General features: G+C 55.1%; 7 protein-coding genes across 7 annotated transcripts; 4 read left to right on the top strand and 3 right to left on the bottom strand.

The window, feature by feature from the left end:
- Positions 1-2,390: 2,390 nt before the first annotated feature.
- On the top strand, positions 2,391-7,671 carry JN550_007195 (uncharacterized protein; the record flags this gene model as incomplete). Its single annotated transcript, XM_049319019.1, has 7 exons — positions 2,391-2,568; positions 2,619-2,873; positions 2,925-3,051; positions 3,102-3,413; positions 3,481-4,141; positions 4,277-4,740; positions 4,788-7,671. 7 exons carry the CDS (start codon positions 2,391-2,393, stop codon positions 7,669-7,671), a joined length of 4,881 nt encoding a protein of 1,626 aa, XP_049170769.1.
- A 1,709-nt stretch (positions 7,672-9,380) lies between these two features.
- Positions 9,381-10,094, top strand: JN550_007194 (uncharacterized protein; the record flags this gene model as incomplete). The annotated part of the gene is made up of 1 exon (XM_049319018.1): positions 9,381-10,094. The coding sequence occupies one exon, from the start codon at positions 9,381-9,383 to the stop codon at positions 10,092-10,094; it is 714 nt and encodes a 237-aa protein (XP_049170768.1).
- Positions 10,095-10,312: 218 nt separating this feature from the next.
- Positions 10,313-12,019, bottom strand: JN550_007193 (uncharacterized protein; the record flags this gene model as incomplete). Its single annotated transcript, XM_049319017.1, has 1 exon — positions 10,313-12,019. One exon carries the CDS (start codon positions 12,017-12,019, stop codon positions 10,313-10,315), a length of 1,707 nt encoding a protein of 568 aa, XP_049170767.1.
- Positions 12,020-12,454: 435 nt separating this feature from the next.
- Positions 12,455-13,151, top strand: JN550_007192 (uncharacterized protein; the record flags this gene model as incomplete). Its single annotated transcript, XM_049319015.1, has 3 exons — positions 12,455-12,522; positions 12,581-12,806; positions 12,870-13,151. The coding sequence occupies 3 exons, from the start codon at positions 12,455-12,457 to the stop codon at positions 13,149-13,151; spliced, it is 576 nt and encodes a 191-aa protein (XP_049170766.1).
- Positions 13,152-13,238: 87 nt separating this feature from the next.
- Positions 13,239-13,745, bottom strand: JN550_007191 (uncharacterized protein; the record flags this gene model as incomplete). The annotated part of the gene is made up of 2 exons (XM_049319014.1): positions 13,239-13,559; positions 13,614-13,745. The coding sequence occupies 2 exons, from the start codon at positions 13,743-13,745 to the stop codon at positions 13,239-13,241; spliced, it is 453 nt and encodes a 150-aa protein (XP_049170765.1).
- Positions 13,746-15,323: 1,578 nt separating this feature from the next.
- Positions 15,324-16,678, top strand: JN550_007190 (uncharacterized protein; the record flags this gene model as incomplete). The annotated part of the gene is made up of 2 exons (XM_049319013.1): positions 15,324-16,250; positions 16,298-16,678. The coding sequence occupies 2 exons, from the start codon at positions 15,324-15,326 to the stop codon at positions 16,676-16,678; spliced, it is 1,308 nt and encodes a 435-aa protein (XP_049170764.1).
- Positions 16,679-18,277: 1,599 nt separating this feature from the next.
- Positions 18,278-18,943, bottom strand: JN550_007189 (uncharacterized protein; the record flags this gene model as incomplete). Its single annotated transcript, XM_049319012.1, has 1 exon — positions 18,278-18,943. One exon carries the CDS (start codon positions 18,941-18,943, stop codon positions 18,278-18,280), a length of 666 nt encoding a protein of 221 aa, XP_049170763.1.
- Positions 18,944-19,071: the final 128 nt, after the last annotated feature.

Raw genomic sequence — 19,071 nt, 5'->3', positions numbered from 1 at the left:
TTCATGGCCTAATCAGGGAACCCGCTCGATGCTCACCTGGTGCGTGGTCGAGGTGATCCTCGGACTCGAACGATATACCATAGTACCCCGGATCATGGCACCGCGCCGCACTGCAAAGCTTACACGATCTGCTGCTTGGCTTGCGATATGACCTGGCGACTGTGCTCCATGCCTCCTTCGAGCATGCAAGTTGAGACAGCTCAGCCAACAATGCGCCGCTGTCGAGCACCTACATAAATACATACATACATACATGGCGCCAGCTGCAATGTGCATCGGCCGGCTTCCACGAGTCTGCGACACGCCTCGGATGGTGTCGTGTCCAACGCGAGGTAACGTGGACAGAGTGTCGGTACGCAGTGTCGGTACCCATCGGTGAAGAGGGCGGGAAGCATGGCATGGAGCAGTCCGACGTGCTTTGGCGGGGTACCTTGCAAGCCGCAAACCCATCCAAGCCCCGGCCAGCTTTTGGGCATTGAAGATATTCATGGCGAAGAATGCTGTGCAAAGTATTATTCGTGAGAGGCACTGGGGACGCTCGAGCACATCCCTGCAGCCGTCGACCAATGGGCGGGCTGATCACGCTTTTTTACCGCCGCGCCGAGTCTTAGCAGCCGCATTATAGCCAATCAACCCTCCCGTCCCTAGCCACCCTGGAAATAGGCCAGCCAATCCTCGACCTTACCCGCCCTCGCACAGCAGGTGGCGCTACTGCGAGGAACGACGTCCGTCAACAGGCCCCCTTCTCAAAGCGTTGCTAACCCGCCATTGTTGCCCAACCACACGCCGAGGGCTGGCTGGTTGTCCTCGCCAGATCCTCGCCAGAGCACAATGCTGCCAGCTAACGGCCGTTGGTTCAGAAATGAGCCTGCTAGAGCCCTGGCCATTCACGCCTCAATGCCATTGTCAGGCGAGCCCGGGAGCCCATCTGCTCAGGGACTGGGCCTGGGACCATGGCAAGCCAGTTATCATGCCCTGGATCGCAATCAATTTCAGCATTAGACCGCCCCTTGATCACGGGACGACGGGGCTCGCAGAACGACTGGACTCGGTGTTATCACAGGATTGCTCATGTGATCGCGGCCGTCCTGTGAAGCACCACTGAGCATCGTGAAGAGCGATTGCCAGCGTATATCAGTGGAACCCTTTGACCGTTGTGCTCAGTTACTCCGAGAGACCTGGCAAGGCGATAAAGCCTCGTGGGTCGTGAAGACGCCGCGACGGTGTTCGGGGCCAGCCATTGGCAGCTCCTGCCTCTATCTGACGTATTCCTTCGTAGTCCTCAAACCCCAACAGCGGATACTCCTGTCCCGCCTCCTTGGTCAAGTGACAGAACTATGGAGAAGTCGTCGAGAGTAGACAAGCCACAGTAGCTGCAGCAACAGAAAGTGAGGCTAATTATATCGAACATCGCTCGCCTTTTGGGGGCCCCATGTCGGAGCTACTGCATAACCAGCCAGTCATTTACAACAAGCACGATTGATCCCAATTCGATCGCCCTGATACCCTGACTTTGTCCCTTGTCGATTCGGCATGCAATGGCTCATCAGACCCCTGCCAGATGCTAGGCCATGCAGACCTTGGCTTAGCCGGACCGTATCCGCTCTAGATTTGGCCGCTCGCTTCTATATGCAACTCGAGCCATTGACAGGCCAGGACGACTCCTGTTAGGCGCTGACCTGCTCAACACGGCGACAGAGCACATATTGCACTCGCACACCCCCAAGCTGGATTTCATAACATTTCTTTTGCTTCTTCTACATCTTGCTAATGCGAAAACCTGCGATCCTGCATCCGAACCCAGAGAACCACGAGGTTTTCTGCAGGACAAGCGCCAGTACACCGGTCTGTGCCAACTATAGTTACACCAACAGCGCCGCTCCGCATTCCCACGAGGGGGCGCTCGGTCGAGCCAGACAACCCTGTGCGATCGCCCTGAATTCGCTCCGGCATCGTTTCTTCTTCTACAACTGAAGCCCTCTCAAAAACGTCTTCAACGGCCAGAAATACACCGACGCTACACTCCGAGACAGCAAGTCATTGTGAGACCTGGTCTGATCGTATCGGCTTCGCGCTCCCAGTACACTCCTGCGCTCGATCTAGCATCCCGGAAAAGTCTGGGCTTGGGAAGAGAAGTGGTCCGGGAACGGGCAGATGAGTGTTGCGTGTGATGTACGGGACCCGGATTGTGTAGCGCCCCCGCTTACTTAGGTCACTCGAAGACCTACCTCGAGGAGACAGTCGCACGTGGAGGTGAGTAGGTCCATTGTATGACGAAATATTCTTGGCTGTATAAGAGTCTCGGAAAACGCTTTGCGCCAAATCTGAAACTAGCGGGCAGTCAAGCTGAACGGGATGTTGACTGACATCTACAAGGCAATACCGTCGCGATGTCATCCTCGAGCCACCAGGCGATGTCTCGCCATCGCAATACGTCCATCAGCTCAGCTGGCAGGTCGTCGAGGAAGGGAAAGGTAGTAGCGGAAGCTAAAGACTTTACCTCGCCCACATCATTGATGAAATACTTTGAGCCTACCGCGGCCACTGCTTCAATGCTACTATATGGCCGTAAGTTGATCATAATCCTTTCGCAACCCAAAAGCTGACAAGCGGTACAGAGGGAAACTCGGTAGTTGTTGCGCATCATGACAGTCTAACGATAGAACGGCGATTCTCGCGCCATTCATCGGAAGTGCAGTTACTGGCTGTTGATACGCAAAGCGAGATAGGGGCTGGCCGGTTGGTAGTCAGTTACGACGTCGACATGACTGCTATTGTATGGGACTTGATGACCGGTGATGAAGTCGCCCGTTTCGCATCTTATGAAAATCTTACATGCGCAGCTTGGATGCGCAATGGAAATGTCGCCTTTGGTACGTGCTATATTCGGCCCACTGGACGTTGTGTGTTCTAACACGCGCTAGGCAACTCTCAAGGGAACATTATACTATTCGAGCCTACAACCTCGGAGCACATTTCCGCAAGGACAATAGACCAAATAACTGTGACGGCTATTGCTCCAGCAGCGGACTGCCGGACATTTGCTATCGGGTAGGTTACCTGCATATGTCCCAGCGCATACAAGTCTAACCCAAGGACAGGTATCAGAATGGGTCTCTACTAGTTGCAACCTTGCAACCTAGGTTTACGATTCTTCACAATCTGAGTACATCTCGTGCTCCTTCTCCGATTGTCAACCTGTCATGGCATGCCTCATCTGCACGCCAAAAGTCGGATATGCTGGCGGTGCAGACCAACGACGGTGATCTGAGAGTCTGGAGTGTGGCAAAGTCTCACAACAGTGACGATCCCGCCAAGGTAGTGAGAATTTTAAAGCGGACTGATAACTATCAGAACGGACCCAATTGGATGGGATGGTCAAAGAACGGCCGCATTATTCAGTACTCGGATGGGTAAGTCAGAGCCTTGCATGCTACGCGCGCGCTTAACTACATGGTAACTAACTTCATTCGCCACCAGCGAGACTCTGTCATGGGATGTTAGGACAAAGCACGTCACTTATGACAGCATACCGACACTCGAGCATGTACGAGGTCTTGCTGTCTATGGCCCTGGCGCAAGCCTGTTCACCTTGGGCGCCAACAACACGGTGCAGCAGTTTGACCTTAACACTCCTTCGATGATGGTGGCCAATGTGCAGCATCCAGCCAATCTTTTGCCACCTTCTCCTCCAGTGTCTATCGAGGAGCAGTCCGAACAGGGTGTTGTCGTCATAGCTACCGACTCGGACTCGGTCTCTATTCCAATCAACTCCGAAGTGTCCGAGAGCGACGAGGATCACATGTCACCATTGGCTCGCATCGCAAGGGGGGCGGATATCGCCAATGACTCCTTCGAACAGGACAGGTACATGTCGGCAAGCCCTGCATCCACGAGAAGTCGGACATCGACTATGTCGAAGTCCTCTGCAGGTTCTAGTACCCGTGGACGACAAGCCCCTTCAGTCCTCTCACGTGGTATGACCGAGAATACCTACATCTCGGCTGGCTCTTCTCAGATGTCCTCAGCCGCACCGCCTTATGGGGATAGAGATGCTTACTCCATTAGCAGTGTTAGCTCTGCATCAATTACCTCGTCCTCGCGTGCATCTCGCCATCGCCCCTCGCGCTTGAGAAACGAGGTACCCAGGAGCCCAGACGATAACAAGGTCCATGATCTGTTCAAGTTTACCCGCAGCAGACTTCATGATATCCCTTATAAGCGAGCTCCACTGGCTGACCACACTCGTCTGACGAACGATGACCTTCGGAGGCAGATGATGAGTATCATCTTTGGTTGGACCAAGGATATGCAGGACTTGGTGCGTGATGAGATGTCTCGTCACCCTAATGGTTCTGCTAGTCGCATCCTCCTCGCCCGGTGGCTCGGTGATATCGACTCGGACATCATGACAGCTTCTTCGGAAAACATGACCTCGTCGGACTGGATGCTACTCGCTCTCAGTGGAATTGGAGGGCAAGCATCGCAACACAAACTCGGCCGTGCTTACATCCAACGTCTCCTGGAGAGTGGTGACCTACACGCAGCGGCTACCATTATGATCGGCATGGGCGACTACAACGACGCCATTGAAATTTACGTTTCCCACAAGCGATATATGGAGGCATTGATTCTGCTTTGCCTTTTCTTCCCCAACGTGTGGGAGCGACAAGCCCAGATCATCAAGAAATGGGGCGAATTCGCTGTTCAGCACGGCCAGCAGCAACTGGCGATTCGATGGTAAGTAATATTCCACCATGGCAGTGTATATGCTAACATATATGTAGCTTTGCTTGCACAGGCCAGGAGTCCACGGAGCCTTGGACGTCTCCATCTGCAGCTCAAGTAACTTTCCAAAGCCTGAATGCCAGCATTCCGGAAGTCCTCAGCCCACCGCTATCGCCCCCTGGTGTAACACGCGGCCCGCAACGGAGCATTGCAAAAACTTCGGCGTTGAAGCTCATCACATCCTTTGGAGATCAAGGCGCCAAGTCAAAGTTCTTTGCTGCCGGTGATGGTGGCAAGACACCCATCGCCGCTGGCGTTACTCCAATCGCCGAGTCTGCCGTTTCCCCCGGCGGCCATGATCCTACCACTGCGTTCCTCAAGCCGTCCTCCAGAAGTGCCTTCAACACCCCTGCCTCGGCCCGTGCTACTACGCCGGGTGGGTTCGGACGCCCGAGACTCCCATCAATCGGCGAGGCGCGCGCTGAGGTGCCTTCACCACAGGTTCTCGAATCTCGACCTCGTCGAACACATCATTCGCGAAAGTCTTCTTACGAGGATCAACTCGAGACTGGTCTAGCTCTCGCAAGAGCTGCCACTGCAAGCCCCATGATGATGAGAGAAAATCACCGGAAGAAGGAGCCTCCGCCTCCATCCCCTTCTCCCGAGTCCTTTGCAACGCTCATGTCTACAGGCCGTACTAGTAGAAATGGTGCCCGTGATCGTGTGCCGGACGGTATCGATATGAAGCTTCAATCCATTGATGCTGCCGTCACCGGGGATGTTACCTCTCCTGAACAATCTGTTGCCTCTTCAACTCGGTTCCATTGGCCTTCGCGGAGAAGAGGACCGGGTTCCGTCGCAAGCTCTGTCACGTCAAATTCGAGCGCTGGCCGAAGCTACAGAGCAGCTCAGCCGGGAGGCCGAAGTTTGAATGACTATATTCACAGCTTAGAGGCTGCTCAGCGTCTGCCAAAGAAGCAGCGCAGCCGTGAGAGCAGTCGCCAGCGCCAAGGTGACCGAGCCACACGCAGCCGGGAAAGCAGCAGAAATCGGAAGGACCACACTCGCGAAAGCTCAAGCGACCGCGGCCGCGGAGTCACCAGACACTACACTCCCAAGCCTGCGAAGCGCTCCCCGACCTCTCCTATTCCCATGTCTCCCGAGGACCTCCTGAATCTGAGTACACCGAGAGTGAACGAGGCGACCGTAAGTAACGAGTCGGTCATCCCTTTTCACCTTGATGGCAGTGAGCCTTCAACCGTGCGCAAGTCCAGCCAGATTAGGGTCTCAAGCAGGGCATCTAGTCGAGGTCGACGGAGGAGCCCGGAGAGACGGCCACCAGCTCTCGATCTTCGCGGCAGAAGCAAGAGCCGCGGGGATGGCTCTGTCACTCGCTCACCATCGTCTCCCCTGCCCATGTCGAGTCAAGCCGCCCAATTCTATGGCGGTTCCGATGATGAGGACGATTACAGAGCAGCCCTTGAAGCTCAGGAACAGTTCCGAGCCAAGCACAACCGCAGCCGTGGCATGAAGGAGCCTGCCTCCCCAGCTGTATCACGAGCTCGCGAGGGTTCTGAGACTCGTCGTAGGCGTACAAAGACTCCCGTGGAATCTGACGCACAAGTTCCTGTCTTGAGCACGCTTCAGTTTTCATCTGGCCCTGTGCCACGTGGCGACTTGAAGCAGATCCTAAACGAGAGACAGCTCAAGAAGGAAGCCGCCGCTCGCGAGCTGGAAGAGCGCCGCAAATCATTGGCACGGAGACCTTCTGCTCCTCCCATCCCTCATCCTGATGAGTTGTCACCAATAATCTCTCGTCCCCCGACTGCTTTTGAGCTTCCACAAACAACCTTCTCGGCTGCAGATATCCCTCAAAGGAGCCAGACAGCGGACTTCACCAGGAGTTCCTCATATGCTCGAACTGGGAACAGGCCCGTGATTGGTCTTCCAGCAACACCCAAGGCGATGCGCCTCCAGTTCGAGAATAGTGGCTCAAGCATGCCTACTGTACCACCAATCCCTGTGGCCTATGTCAAGTCTTCGCCGTCTTCATCTGGCCAGCCGTCACCAGATAAGCTCCCAAACAGCTCTCCCGAGAAGTCTCCCAAATCCCCGGAACAGGGGGAGTCACTCTTGACTCTGCTTCCCTCCACGGTGTATTCTCCGCCAACTCGTCCCAACATCCCGAGATGCATGTCGGCACCGATCCCCGAGGAGCCGGTCGCACAGGGTGGTCTCCCCTCGCATCCTTCCCAGCAGTCCAGCCGGCACGGAAGAAGGAGCTCCGCCTCGCGGAAGATGAGCGTACCCGATGCCCAGGTTCCCAACAGGGGCATTGACGAGGTGCTTGGAGGCTCGCGGCACTCACGTCAAAGTTCACGAAGCGACCAGATCCCTCCTCCTCCGCCACCTCCACCTCCAGTCCTGAGGGAGCTCCAGCACTTGGCCACACCACCTCCGCCACCGCCGGCCCCTTTACCCGGATCCAGACCGCAAATGTTTGGTGGCGGTTCGGGAACTATTGAGATTGTCATGGATGACGACGACCAGGTGGTACCTACTGCGGCGCCCATCAGCGAGGCTACGGTTCCGATAATTGCACCGCCTGCACCACCGCAGCATGCCCGAAGCAGCAGCCACGCTCGTGGCCGTAGCATCTCCGACAAGGACAACAGCATCGCAAGCCGCATCAGCCGCGCCACCGAGCGTATGCGCTCTGCCAGCCGAGGCCGCAGCAACTCCATTCTCGGCAGCCGCACCAAGTCCCCCGAGCAAACGTCGCCGTACGAGAGTGTCCTCCCACCCGTGAGCTACACTGCCCCTCAGGCAGTCTCATCCCCACAGATGGTTGAGAGACACCCCCGTGAAGTACGAGCTGCATACCAAGCACAACAACAGCAGCAGAGTTATGGCACCGGCCTACTTGAAAACGAGATGTTCTAGATCATTCTAGCCTTACATCGCAATCGTCAAGCTTTCCTACATATGGTATGTCCCATTTCTTCGCTGAAATGGGACTACCGCAACGCATACAATACCCGTTGATTTCAGTATATTTCACTGCATGGCGTCGGCGCTTCTTTTCCCGCGACATCTTCCATTGATACCACATCTTGTCATGACTTTCCCCATCTACTATACACCTGCTGTCCCTTTTCGGGCTTTCGATCGACAGACAGGCTTTTCCAAAAACAGCGCATATCTTGCTTGATCCACCAGATGACGACCATTGTTCTTCTTTCGATTCTAGACACTTGTACACTTCGCATCCTATCCTTGACCGAGGTTATACGATGGGCAGAGATTGATCAGGGGCAAGCCCTTTTCAAACTCGATGGATACGCATTTGGATTTCTTTTTTTTTTTCTTTCTCGCGCCAAGTGGCCATATATCTAGGCAAGCAATGGGACGGAAGAATACGGACTACAGCGGAGGTCTTGCCTCACAGACAGATTGAAGCCACGCGGCTTGAAATGAGGGAACGCATCAATGTACAGAACAGGGCTCGTGGAGGAAAGCCCCTTCATGACCAGTGTGGCACGCGGAACCTAAAAAGTCAGCGGAAGAAGACGAGAATCTCAGCAAAACAAGATCGGGGGAGAGGGGGGCACAGAGAGAGATCCTTACGTCTATTACATCGCTGCCTCACGGCACCTTGTCTACGATTCAAATGTTAGGAGTTTATGCTGTTTCTTTTCTGGTAATCTCTACTAGCTAGTAATGAATTCAAGATGGTGGATATATCAAGCACATAAATTCGGGTACAATCGTGGCTTATGATACCGGTCTTGTAGGCTGCCTGCTGTGCATACTTAACTATGAGCTGAGCGTTAATGTTCGTACTACTACGGTACGATCCATGCGCAAAGTGAGATAGCGATGTCGCATAGTAAAAAGAGAAATATTAGAAGGAAGCAGGCAGGTAACAAACAAATATTGTGTTTATGTTGTGTGTATGTGTGATGGATATGAGCGTTGCATTTGGTTGAGAACAAAAGGGACCCAAAAAATAATAGCGGAGTTGACGATCTCCATCTCAACCCACCAGCTCAAGTCCCCGAGCCAACGTGATCCAGCGCGCCATGCGACGGGGGAGATGCTCTGCTGAGTGAAACCTCCCTGAAGCGTATTCTCCATTTCCTAGGGCACCCTAATCAACACGAGTTACCTACGCGGATAGGGCACCACCGCAGCATTCGCACTGGGCGAAGCATCGGGGGATCTAACGGAATTGAACATGGCGGGTTGAGAATTTCAAGTGCCTTCAAACCAATTGGACCATTACAGTCGACGATTTAGCTGCTTATTAGCACCCACTTGACATGGCGCAGACGCCCTGAGTTTACCCGCCCAGCTGTACATACGATAAGGCGCGTCCGACTGTACGATAAGCATCTGCCTCCAGCTATGTATGTACTGTAGACGTTTGTTCCAATGCCATGAGCTCAACCATCCTGTCGCTTCGCTGAGCATTGCGGCATGCCTTCGTTCCAAGAGTCTCATGACCGGCACCTGATACCGAGAGGTCATTCGAGGGCTGCAAGGAATGGCAATTGACGGGGCACTGAAACAGTCCAGTGCAATTTGATCCTGACACCGTCACCACACCATACCACCGACCACCACCACCACCAACAGACGTCACCGTCGCCATGCTTACGACAGCACCACACCTGCACATCCGGCGGCCCTCGCCGACCACGACCGAGTTCACCGTGTCGACGCTCCCGCCCCAGACGATGCCGCTGCGGCTTCTCCTCGCCGTCGTGAACCTGCTCCGCCTCCTGCTCGGCATCACGGTCCTGCTGGTGCTCTACGCCAAATGGTCGCTCTACTCGCCCTACACGGCGCCGGCGAGCCCCCCTGAGGCGCTCTCCCTCGCCTCTCTCGCGCACGCGCTCCAGCACGTCCTGGACTCGGCGCCGGGCCGTCTGGCGCAGCGCGCGGCCGCGGGGACGCCGGCGTGGGCGCTGGGCCCCGCTGCGCTGGTGGCGCTGTACGCGGCGGTGCGGCGGGTGCACGCGGCCGAGTCGCTGCTGGTGCTGCGGGGGCTGGGGATCCAGACGAGCAGCTCCGGGGCGACGGTGCTGGGCGCCGCGGCCACACGCTTCATCCCGACCGAGAAGATTCAGGACGTGCTGATCAACGAAGCCTTCCGCGGCTTCGAGGTCCGCCACTACCTGATCGTCGTCGTCGACGGCGAGGAGGACGTCGTCGTCGTCTTCCCCAAGCTGCTGCCCCGCCGCGACGTCGTCGAGCGCGTCTGGCGTGGCGTCCGCGGCTGCCTCTTTGATGTCAAGCCCAGGCCCAAGGACGATGACGGGCAGGCTCGCGGGAATGGGAGGAGGACGAACGGGAAGATATGATGCGTGGTTGGGTTGGGCTGGGCTAGATGGTGATTATTTCCAGGAGTTCATTATATACATGGCGTTTGATGGCGAATGCGGACTTCAAAGCATGGCCTAGCACTGTGGAACACAATAGATACCCGGATTTCCTGCACACGAAGAAGTAATAATGGATGGGTATATTCTGTTAAGTCAGAAAAGATGGCCAACATGGTGGGTGATGCGCACATGGTTCATCACTCCCCTTCATCCATCGGGTCTTTGGTGAACTTGGGCTTCTTCGCCCTCTCTTCTCGCCACGCAGCAGCGCTGGCGTACCCCTTCCGCTTAGCCTCCTTGTCATATGTCTCTTCAGGAGACGGCAGCGTCGACTTCTGCAGAACCGGCTGGTACTTGCCCACCATGCGCTCTCTGTTGCCGCCCTCGAACATCCTCTGGCTTAAAGGCACGCAGTGCGGAGCTCTCGGATCCAGCCTCTTGTTGATATCTGCCATGCCGGTCACGAGGTTCAAGAGCTGGCTCGACAGTATCTCGTCCATCTTCCGCTCCCTCCAGAATTCCCACATGTCGTCCACCAGCCCGTTGGCCCCGTGTTTGGCCAGGGGGTTCTCCTCACCCAGATACACCCAATGCATAGCGTCCTTGCGCTCCGGGTCCCCTTCCTTGGGGAAGACGCAATCCCAGAGGACTAGAGGGTATTCACTAGCCAGCACGTAATTTGGTCGTCTTGGCTGCGCTTTATAGTCGAGCAGCTGGTCTACGATCTCGGGCGCTTCTAGCCCCTGCCCAACCATGAATATCACGGCAACCATGCAGCGTATCTGGTGCCACAGGAACGCCGACCCTCTGACATGGAAGTAGTACACCTTGGGGCACTTGGTACCGTCTGCCACTTCGGTGCCGGTGCTCGAGGGGCGGAACTCGGCCTGGTTCAAATACAGCAGAGCTGATTCCGTGTCCTTGACCTCCACGATATCACACTCGAATATACGGCGCTCGAAATTAGTGATCAGCTTGTTGGGGTCGATCTTGCAGAAATTGCGGAAGTCATGAGCGCCCTCAAACTTCTTCGCCGCCTTGCGCATGGCGTCGATGTCGAGCCAGCCGTCCTTCACCTTCGGATTCGCCTTGGGGTTCTCGAGACTCTGTGGTATCGGCGAGTACGCGGGCTGCGTGAAGAAGTACCGGTACTGCCTCTCGCGACAGTCATGACGCGCGGAGAAGCCGGCCGGCGGCGCAGGACACCACGCCAATACCCTGATGTCAGGGGGCAGGAGGCGGTTCAGGATCCTGCAGTACTGGAGTTCGTCTTTGAAATCGTCAAAGGGTTTTTCCTCTTCCACAGCGCTCTCTTCCCCATCCGCCTGCTTTGGCACTGAAGCCTCGCCAACAGCTGGCACATCAGAATCATCAACCTTCATCGCATCGCCCTCGACAGCCACGGTCTCCTTTGCTTTCGGAAGGGGTCGGTTACTCCTCACGCGCGCCGCGATGACCTGGCCGAAGGCGCTGACGCCGCGGTCCGTCCGCCCGCACTTGCTGTACTCCCAGTCGTCCCATTTCACTTCCTCGGGCTTCTCAGGCCAGATAAGACAACTCTTGACCATGGCCTTCCAGAGCTCTTCCTCGATGGTGGACAAAGTGGCGCTGGACTGGAACTCATAACCGCCATAGTTCTTGCCCACATAGGCAAGCTTGAATGCCACAAGGCGGGTAGAGTATTTCGAAGGATCAATCTTCTTGTCCCCTTTCTTCTTCTTGGGCTTCAGGGAGCGGCCGTCTGGCAAGGAAGCATCTACAGAGGCAAGCGACGCTTCAGGAGCGTCTCCTGACGAGCCTGCAGCGCGTGCTGCAGCAGGATTTTTGCATTCTGCCTCCAGTTCCTTGATACGCTTCACAAGGCCTTCCTTCGTCCATCTACTGTAGTCAGTTCCCTTGTCCATTTTCGGATGCCTGAGCTGTAAGCCGTTGGGCTGTGTTGGTGGGTGAGTCGAGATACAGCAGCGCTGTGTCGCCCCAGAGTAAGGATAGGCGATCCCGACGAATTTGGATGGCCGGCGATGAAGAGCTCGGCTATTGAAAGCTCTCATGCAGGCCGGTACTAGGGATTTAAATGCGTCGACACGCCGATGGATTATACTCTCTTGGGAGGAGTATGAAAATTGGGAAGTGTGGCGCTCTGGCGGACAAATTTCATTGGCATCGCCACAGGACCCTGAACTAAACCCGTGGCGCTTGCGCTACATAACTACAGCACGGCGTGCAGGGCCATGGATCAGCCTTCAACGTTCAGCTTCCTACAACAAAATGCCGCGTGCTGTATTCTAGTATGATTACTGTAGAGTCGCACAGCCCGAGAGTGTGAAAAGGACTAAAGCATGGAGCCGTTGCCCATCAAGATTCTGCTGTTGGGGGATGCCAACGTGGGCAAATCGACGTTCTTGGCGTTGGTGCAACCTTGAAAGATCCAGGGAGTTATGAGTACACACGCTGATGATATCCAGTCGCATGAGCAAAGGAAGCAGCGCCTTGGAGGGGAAGGTCGAAATCGCCTTCCTACGTGACACCGACCAGCCTTTTATATTTGAGGTGAAGAATCGGAAAGGCGGTTATCGTCTAGAGTTTTACGACACAGAGAGCCCTGAGAATTGGCGACTTCTTGAGCCGGACTTGATCATTATTTGCTATGATATCAGCCAGAGGCTAAGTCTGATCAATATGCAAAGAGTTGTACGCAGCCCCTGGGTTTGATCCATCTGTTCCATCCTAATCTTCCATTGACACTCTCTGCAGTGGATAAAGGAGGTTCGCTCAACGTTTCAGTCCGAAGCTATACTGCCCATCCTTGTGCTGGGTCTCAAAAGAGACCTCAGGTCGGAGGATGACCCAAACGGCATCATCTACCCGCAGGAAGCTATGAGGGTATCTCAAGAGATGAGAGCGGATAAATACGCCGAATGCTCTGCCGTCACTGGCGAGCTTTTCAAGCTGGCCTTCGAGGAGATATTTAACACAGCCGTGCAGACGACCACAGCCAAGGGCGGCCAGAGTGACGGCGGCTGTGTGGCGATGTGAGCGAGTCGAGATGCGTCTTGGACCAGTGCAGGTTCACTAGGTCCAGGGGCTCGCGGGTGTATTATGAATACACACCCTGACCGACTTTTATCGGGCTTCGGTGGTCTCCATCACATCGCCTTGGTTACCCTCGGGCTCCTCGTCCTCCTCTGGGAACTCACCGAGGACCTCGGCGATGCCGGCAGAGATGTCCTCTTGCTGCGACTGGTCGAATCGGTCCTCCATGTCTTCAATAACGGTGTTCAGGGCCACGGGGTTAGTCGGACGGAGATTGACAATCATGATCATCTCTCCTTTGGTGATCTCATACGGTCGCAGCCTCTCCAGCAATCTTGAGATTGACTGCTCATTGTATGTGCATGGTTCTTGGCTGAGAGGACTAGGCTTGCTTTCAAAGTACTGAAGTAGCTAGAGGAAACACATGAGCAAATGCACCATTCCCGTCAAGATTGAGTGACTCACCTCCCTGCGCAGGGTCTCTAAGTTACCCGGCCCGCGACGTTTTTGCTCTTGGTATTCCTTGGCCTGACGGTTGAGGAACTGGTAGACCTCAAAGTTGGTCAGGATGGCAGACTGGGCTTCCAGGATCTTCATAATCAACGTTCCCGTGCAAGCAACGGGGCGGTAACCCGGTCCGATGGATTTGTGCTGTGGTAAGTTTGGAGGGTGGAGTGACTGCAGAGGCCTGCACCTGAGCAAATTCGAATCCCACGAATGCAGGCGGGATGGATTGTGACACGGCACAACGTGGTGCAGGTCAGGCCCGGCCCAATGGCAGAAGCTAGCGAGGGCCTCGTGTGGGAGATCCGGGGTCCTGCTGGATGGCAACCTGGAGGGTGAAGCTGCGGTGAGGCTGCTTGCTCGGGATCCGGGCGGCCCAGCGGCAGGCTGTGATTGATGGCGATATCGATTTTGTGATGCCTCGCCTGCAAAACCAAGCGAACCAAGCGATTGGCTTGGACCGAATCAATGCACTGGAGATGGATTGTGGGGTTTTCTTACGAAGCTAGCTGGTTGGGCGGTGCCTGAAGCTTTGCAAGGTGAAGGCTCCCTAGGTACCTAATGCAGTACGTACAGGCATCTAGGTACACAAGACATGTGGGCGATAGCAGAGGTCCAAGTTTGTCTACTCTACTCCCGTTGCAAGTCATGGGCGGATGGATGACGACGATGCGCACACGGCGGTGATACGCAAGCCGGCCGTTCCAGAACACGAATGCAACAGTTCCCCCCCGGTGCAACCAGGACGGCTAACTTGTCAGTACCGCATCACATGAAGCTATGTACAGTAGCTTAGCGACATGATGCAGCAGCAGAAGCTGTAACCGTTATTTGGGTTGCAGCCAGGGCCCTGCTAAAGGCAGCTTAGGGCATTGCATCATAAGCCTGTGCGCCAGTGCCGACACGCTGATCGCAGCGCTGACATTCGCCAATGGCCACCAAGGGCCGCCAATGGCCACTGCCTGGGGCGCCGTGCTGCCGTGAAATGAGCTTAACCCCCCGCCTGCAGATTGCAGATTTCTCCTGGTCCCTGCTCCCCCACCGGTGCGAGACACGCGCCGACAAATTCTTGCTCCACTAACACTCTGACGGCGGGGAGGGAAGAAAAAAAAAGAGTCAAGTCGGGAAAATCTGGACGAGCCCAACGGCCACCAGGCGATTGAAACTCTGCCCGCCGTTCCCCTTCTCCATACTAGTTATTCCACCTCCCATCTCCCAAGATTTCTCACAGATCTTGTGGACCAGCCAACCCCCGAAACCAGAAGCCATGGCTCTCCTCTAACCATCTGCCCGTTGAGGATCACTCCCCGTCTGACGAGTAGCTTTTCTCACTCATCCCGCCCCCCTCCACCTGCGGCTCGCTTTTCGCCGGCTAAGCGCTGTTCCCTCCCGACTTTTCAACGTCTCGACGCTACCTCGGTCTTCTCTGTGCCGTCGGGCCCTCCGCGACCGGCAGGGACTGCAAAATCGCTCGCCATCGCGTCCGTCCTCCTCTTGGACACATCGTCGACGGGGCTGCCTACGCCTACGCCTAGCCTGACCAGCGGCGAGACATCTTATACTGCCCAGCAGTATCTGATTGCTTTGTCCAGCTCCCCCGCATATCGCCTTCTCCAACAGACCCCACATCCACATCCTGCAGGCCAAGGAACGTGACTGTCACGCGACAAGATGGTCCGCAACATCGTCATCCTCGGAGGCAACTCCCACCCAAAGCTGGTCGACAGCGTCTGCAGCATCCTGAGCATTCCTCCATGCCAGAGGATCCTCTCGAGCTTCTCTGTCGGCGAGTCCCGCTGCGAGATCAAGGACTCGGTCCGTGGGAAGGATGTGTACATCATCCAGTCGGGCGGCGGCAAGGTCAACGACCACTTCATGGAGCTCTGCATCATGATCTCGGCCTGCAAGACTGGCTCTGCTAAGCGGGTCACGGCCGTCTTGCCCCTGTTTCCCTACTCGAGACAGCCTGACATCCCCTACAACAAAGCCGGCGCCCCTTTGTCCAAACAGCCGTCCTCTGTGCCGAATGGCTCCTATACCTTCGACAGTGTGCCGGCCACACCCGCCCCAGGGATTCCCAAGAGCGCCGGGCTTGCTAACGGCAACGGCCTCGACGGCCTGAGCAAGCGGCTAAAGGGGGCCACTATTGCGGAGGCTCCCGCCAGCACACCTCCTGTCATCAACGGCGGTGACACCTACTTCAAGAAGGTGGAAGAAGTTGAAAGCACGCCGACCCAGGCCCCTTCGATTGTACGGGCATTCACGACGCATGACTACGAAAAGCAGCCCTTCAAGAATTTCCAGGCCAAACCTGGTTATAAGCAGTGGGTGGCTCAGGCCGGCACCCTGGTTGCTGATCTGTTGACTTGTTCCGGCGCCGATCATATCATCACCCTTGACTTGCATGACCCGCAGTACCAGGGTTTCTTCGACGTCCCCGTCGACAACTTGTACGGCCGGCCTCTGCTCAAGATGTACATCCAGCAGAACATTCCAAACTACAAGGACGCCGTCGTCGTCAGCCCCGATGCAGGGGGCGCCAAGCGGGCAACTGCGATTGCCGACAGTCTCAACATGGACTTTGCTCTGATTCACAAGGTAAAGTGCTCGTTTTCTTTGACATGTTCACTCCTGAAACCCTCTAGGAACGTCGCCCTACGAAGATCACGGACCGACAGAATGCCACCATGATGCTCGTGGGTGATGTCAGCGGCCGTGTCTGCGTGCTGGTCGATGACTTGGCCGATACCTCCAACACCATCACGAGAGCTGCCAAGCTGCTGAAGAAGGAAGGCGCCACCATGGTGTATGCCCTCGTCACCCATGGCGTGCTCAGCGGCGATGCCATCTCTCGGATCAACGCTTCGGCCATCGACAAGCTTGTCGTCACCAACTCCGTCCCCCAAGACGAGCACAGGCGCATGTGTCCGAAGCTGGAGGTGTTGGACATCGCCCCGGCCTTCGCAGAGTCGATTCGCCGTGTCCACCACGGAGAATCCATCAGTGTCCTTTTCCAGTACGAGTAACGACGTACTGGCGTTTTTTAATCACCCGGCATTCATTACTTGCATTATCCAGAAAGGACAGCGGCGTTCCACAGAATTATGAAAGTGTAGGGGCTCTCATACAAGGGCGGCTATCAGACTTTCTACTGCGCATAGAGTCGGACTTTGGCGTTTCAGAGTCATTTTGTGCTTTTTACTCCCAGGCTTTACCCATAAAGTCCTCATTGGCCTCTTCATTCAAGGGCGTACGCCCCACTTCATCTCAGTGGCAGAAGTGGCTTTGGTAAATATTAGACATAAAGAAAACAGTCCTCCGGGGTTGCTTTCCTTGACACATACTTGTGATGTTAGACCTCGTAGAGCACGCGATTGCAAGGCAGCTTCTGTGTGAAGTTGCTTCAGGGTCGGTCATCCGTCACGGTCCATGATGCTTGTCAACGAGCAGATCTTTCCGGGTCCTCTGCATGACTTGTCCCGGCCGCTGGCGTGAATCTGTACAAACCGTAAACAAAATCTGAATATATACAATCGTCCATATCCGTACGTTTCTATCGATGTGTTCTGCATGGGCCATAGTCTTTTTGAGGGCTGTGAAAAAGATATAATTCGGGCCAACATGATGTCCTTGACGTGATCCCTTGAAAACGCGGACTGAAGCCTGAGGTTTTCCTTGGCTTTGATGATGAAGGTACGGAGCTCTAGTAAATTGGTGGTAAATGGAGCATTTCGGTTGTGTTATGATCGATGGTTACCTCGGAGAAGGAGCTCGCAGTGATGGGTATAGACGCAATGCTCAACAGATCACTTGCCACATTGTGTCTCAATGAGGATACTACGCATATGCCGTAGTGGTTGCTTAGGTTTCCGTCTTCTGAGACAGTCTTCCGATATCATCTTCGTTAATCAGAGATCGTGTTCTTACGGGCCGTTGCCTGATGTCTTAGACAAATCGTCATCGATACATATCTGGTCTACGATCCGCACTAGCCGCACGATCTAGGCAATGATTGATTCTGAAACGGGTATTTGAAGATGGGAATGCTCTTCCTGTGATTAGGAATGGCGGTTTACGCTTCACCGTAGCTATGGCAGCAGATGTCAACTTCGACAGCATGAAAACGTCGCTGAAAGACGTCGTGCACCAGAAATGGACTGCCAGCTTCTTCTGGCCTTCCGTCTGGCCCGACAAGGTTACTTCACACTCTTTTATCTGTCTTGTATTGGAAATGAGACTTTCCCTAGTATTATGCTGGGCCGCATCGCCGTCCTCGCTTTCCTGATTTATGGAGGATGTGGGAAGATGGCCACGGGACCCGGGACAGGACATCGTGATCCCGGACCCCGTGCCAGTGTTCAGGCCCGAGAGGTCTGCCGTACCTATGTCACCACAATGCTGGTTACGATACAGGAAGGTGGAAACACCACTTCATCGGAGGAAACAGCATTTCCGCAATCCTCAGGCAACGCTGGCTCGGTATCTGATGAGGAGGCCCCTTTTCCCTCCACAGCTGGCAATCAAGGTTCGAGCATACAGCCAGAGGATACATATGCTTTGAGCTTCTCGGAAAATGCAACGATTATTACCATACCCACATCCTCAGCCACACTGTCTAACGAAACTCATTCCCGGGATGCGTCGCAGGGGTCTGAGCGACTAACCACATCCCCGGGCGAGACTGTATCTGGCATTTTGTCCTCATCCCGATTCATTTCCGCGGGCCCGTCAACCTTAGGTACCGCCTCGTCCACGGCAATTTCAACAAACTCACCATCACCAAGCTCATCGAATGAGAGTTCAGATACAAAGCTATCCACCTCGGGCATCGCCTCGTCTGCGGCGGTTTCAACAAATTCACCGTCACTAAGCTCATCAAACGACAGTTCAAATATAAAGCCATCCACCTCGGATCCAAAAGCCATTTCTGTGTCGACCTCGCTGTCAATTGGTGGTAGTAGTAGCAAAGTCACGCTCTTGATAACAAGCTCGACGTCGGAGCTCTCTACGAGTTTGGTGTCGAGCACCGCGACTGATAGGGATGATGGGACGGAAGCGACTTCAACCGGATCGTTATCCTTTGAGCCTACCTCCTCGCTATCCCCAGGCTCTCCGAGAACATTGCCCGACACCTCGGACAATATTATCAGCATGTCGCTTGCTTTCACCACGGAGCCAATGACCACGGGGTCAAGGCGCTCGGTAACAGGGTCTATGACTCTAAGCACTGACTCGGATATCTCTCCAAGTTTCTCGTCACTTTCTGGGAGTCTGAATGCCTCGGATCCCATGTTGACCTCTAGCGTGGCATCGGATTCTGCGTTGACCTCTGGCGTAGATTTGGGTTCTACGTTGACCTCTGGTGTGCCTTCGGATCCTACGTTTACGGCTCCAGATTCTACATTGACTTCTGCCGTGG

The sequence above is a fragment of the Neoarthrinium moseri genome (assembly GCF_022829205.1).
Source record: "Neoarthrinium moseri strain CBS 164.80 chromosome Unknown scaffold27_Wmoseri_CBS_16480, whole genome shotgun sequence".
In the NCBI taxonomy this organism is placed as follows: domain Eukaryota; kingdom Fungi; phylum Ascomycota; class Sordariomycetes; order Amphisphaeriales; family Apiosporaceae; genus Neoarthrinium; species Neoarthrinium moseri.
The sequence above is the reverse complement of the archived record's forward strand: the minus strand, read 5'-3'. Positions and strand labels throughout refer to the sequence as shown.